The sequence below is a fragment of the Pteropus vampyrus genome, unplaced genomic scaffold (genome assembly GCF_000151845.1).
Source record: "Pteropus vampyrus isolate Shadow unplaced genomic scaffold, Pvam_2.0 Scaffold7305, whole genome shotgun sequence".
Lineage (NCBI taxonomy): Eukaryota > Metazoa > Chordata > Mammalia > Chiroptera > Pteropodidae > Pteropus > Pteropus vampyrus.
Genome location: NW_011896086.1, coordinates 3242 through 4457, shown reverse-complemented (window position 1 = coordinate 4457; position 1216 = coordinate 3242). Strand labels below are relative to the sequence as shown.

Below are 1216 nucleotides of genomic sequence, written 5' to 3'. Positions count from 1 at the left end.
GGCCTGCTGGTGCTGCTGGCCGCTGAGCACCTTGGGCCCAAGAAACAAGAAGCCGCCCCCTTACCTTGGCCTTGCCCAGGAAATCCATAGGGGCCAGGTGCTCCAGGTGTCGCCTGTGGGGCCGGAAGACCTCGCCCCTGGGGACCCACCGAGGCTGCAGAGAGGCCTGTTTCTGGAGGGAGGTCGGGCCAGTGTAGACCTGAGTATCCGACCAGGCCCACACCTGCTGAAGCCTTGAGCTCTGGAGCAGAAGGGGTCACCTGGGGCCCTGCCCACTTCCCACAGGCCGTGGGAAGCACTTGCTTGCCTCCACACCTGGGCACATAGGCCACCACCCTCCAGAAGCTTCTTCCTGTCAAGTAGTTGGTCTGGGGCATCTGTGCAGACGTGAGCTCCACACTGCGGGCTGCGGGCCCGTAAGCCCATCTGAGTCAGCTCAGGAGCCTGAGAGGGCCTCGTTCCCCTCTCCCGGCCCCTCGCCTGCCCCCCTCACCTGCACTTGGCCCAGGGCAGTGTTCAGGTCGCAGGCCCCTTCTGGCCCCTTGGCAATGGCTTCCTCTAGGCTGCGGGTGGCCTCTGCCCAGAGCCCCAGCCTGCACTGAGCTGCTGCCATGTTAAACAGCACCTGGGAGCCAGGTGAAAGGTGAGGGCTGGGGCTGGGCTGCCCCTGGGTCCCCAGCCCCTCCTGTCCCCGCCCCCCCCAACATGGTGCTCCCCAGACACAGCCCCCAGAGCACTTCTGGGCACCCAGCCTTCGGAGCAAAAAAGCTCAGCAGGTGCCAGCTCTGCCCGCAGGCCTCGCTCTCTCTACCTCCCCAGCAGCCCCTCGCGCTGAACACCAGAGGCTGGTCCCCCAGCCTGCAGCAGCCCCCTCACCCCCGTCTACCTCCCCGCTGTTCTGCCTGCACCCCCGTGAGTCTGGAGTCTTGCCTCTCCCCCCACATGAAAGGACATCTTGATGGACATGCTGGGCTGGGTTAGGGCTGCTGCTGCCAGGCACCTGCTGGGGGACCTGTCTCGCCCGCTGGCTGCTGCGGGCACAGCAGGTGCTTGCCCAGCTCTGCCTATGTCAACGAGAGAAGCCAGCCGGCCTCCCCAAGGCCTGCCACCCCTCAGCCTTCTGCCCTTAGGCCCGCCGGGTAAAACCATGCTCCTGGTGGGGGTCATGGTCGGGCCAGCTCCCCACAGCCTGCCTTGCACTGTCCAGTGCCCTGGG

The 1216-nt window shown here is 66.3% G+C and overlaps 1 protein-coding gene across 1 annotated transcript in view; it reads right to left on the bottom strand.

Moving 5' to 3' along the window:
• Positions 1–30: 30 nt before the first annotated feature.
• Positions 31–1216, bottom strand: part of LOC105310613 (NADPH oxidase activator 1-like) — a gene marked incomplete at its 3' end in the record, with an annotated part of 4204 nt that continues 3018 nt past the window's right edge. Inside the window, exons 3-5 of the mRNA XM_011386767.2 lie at positions 722–752; positions 494–625; positions 31–172 (exon numbers count right to left, since the gene is read on the bottom strand). Coding sequence (XP_011385069.2) covers positions 31–172; positions 494–625; positions 722–752 — 305 coding nt within the window. The remainder of the gene's footprint in view (positions 173–493; positions 626–721; positions 753–1216) is intronic.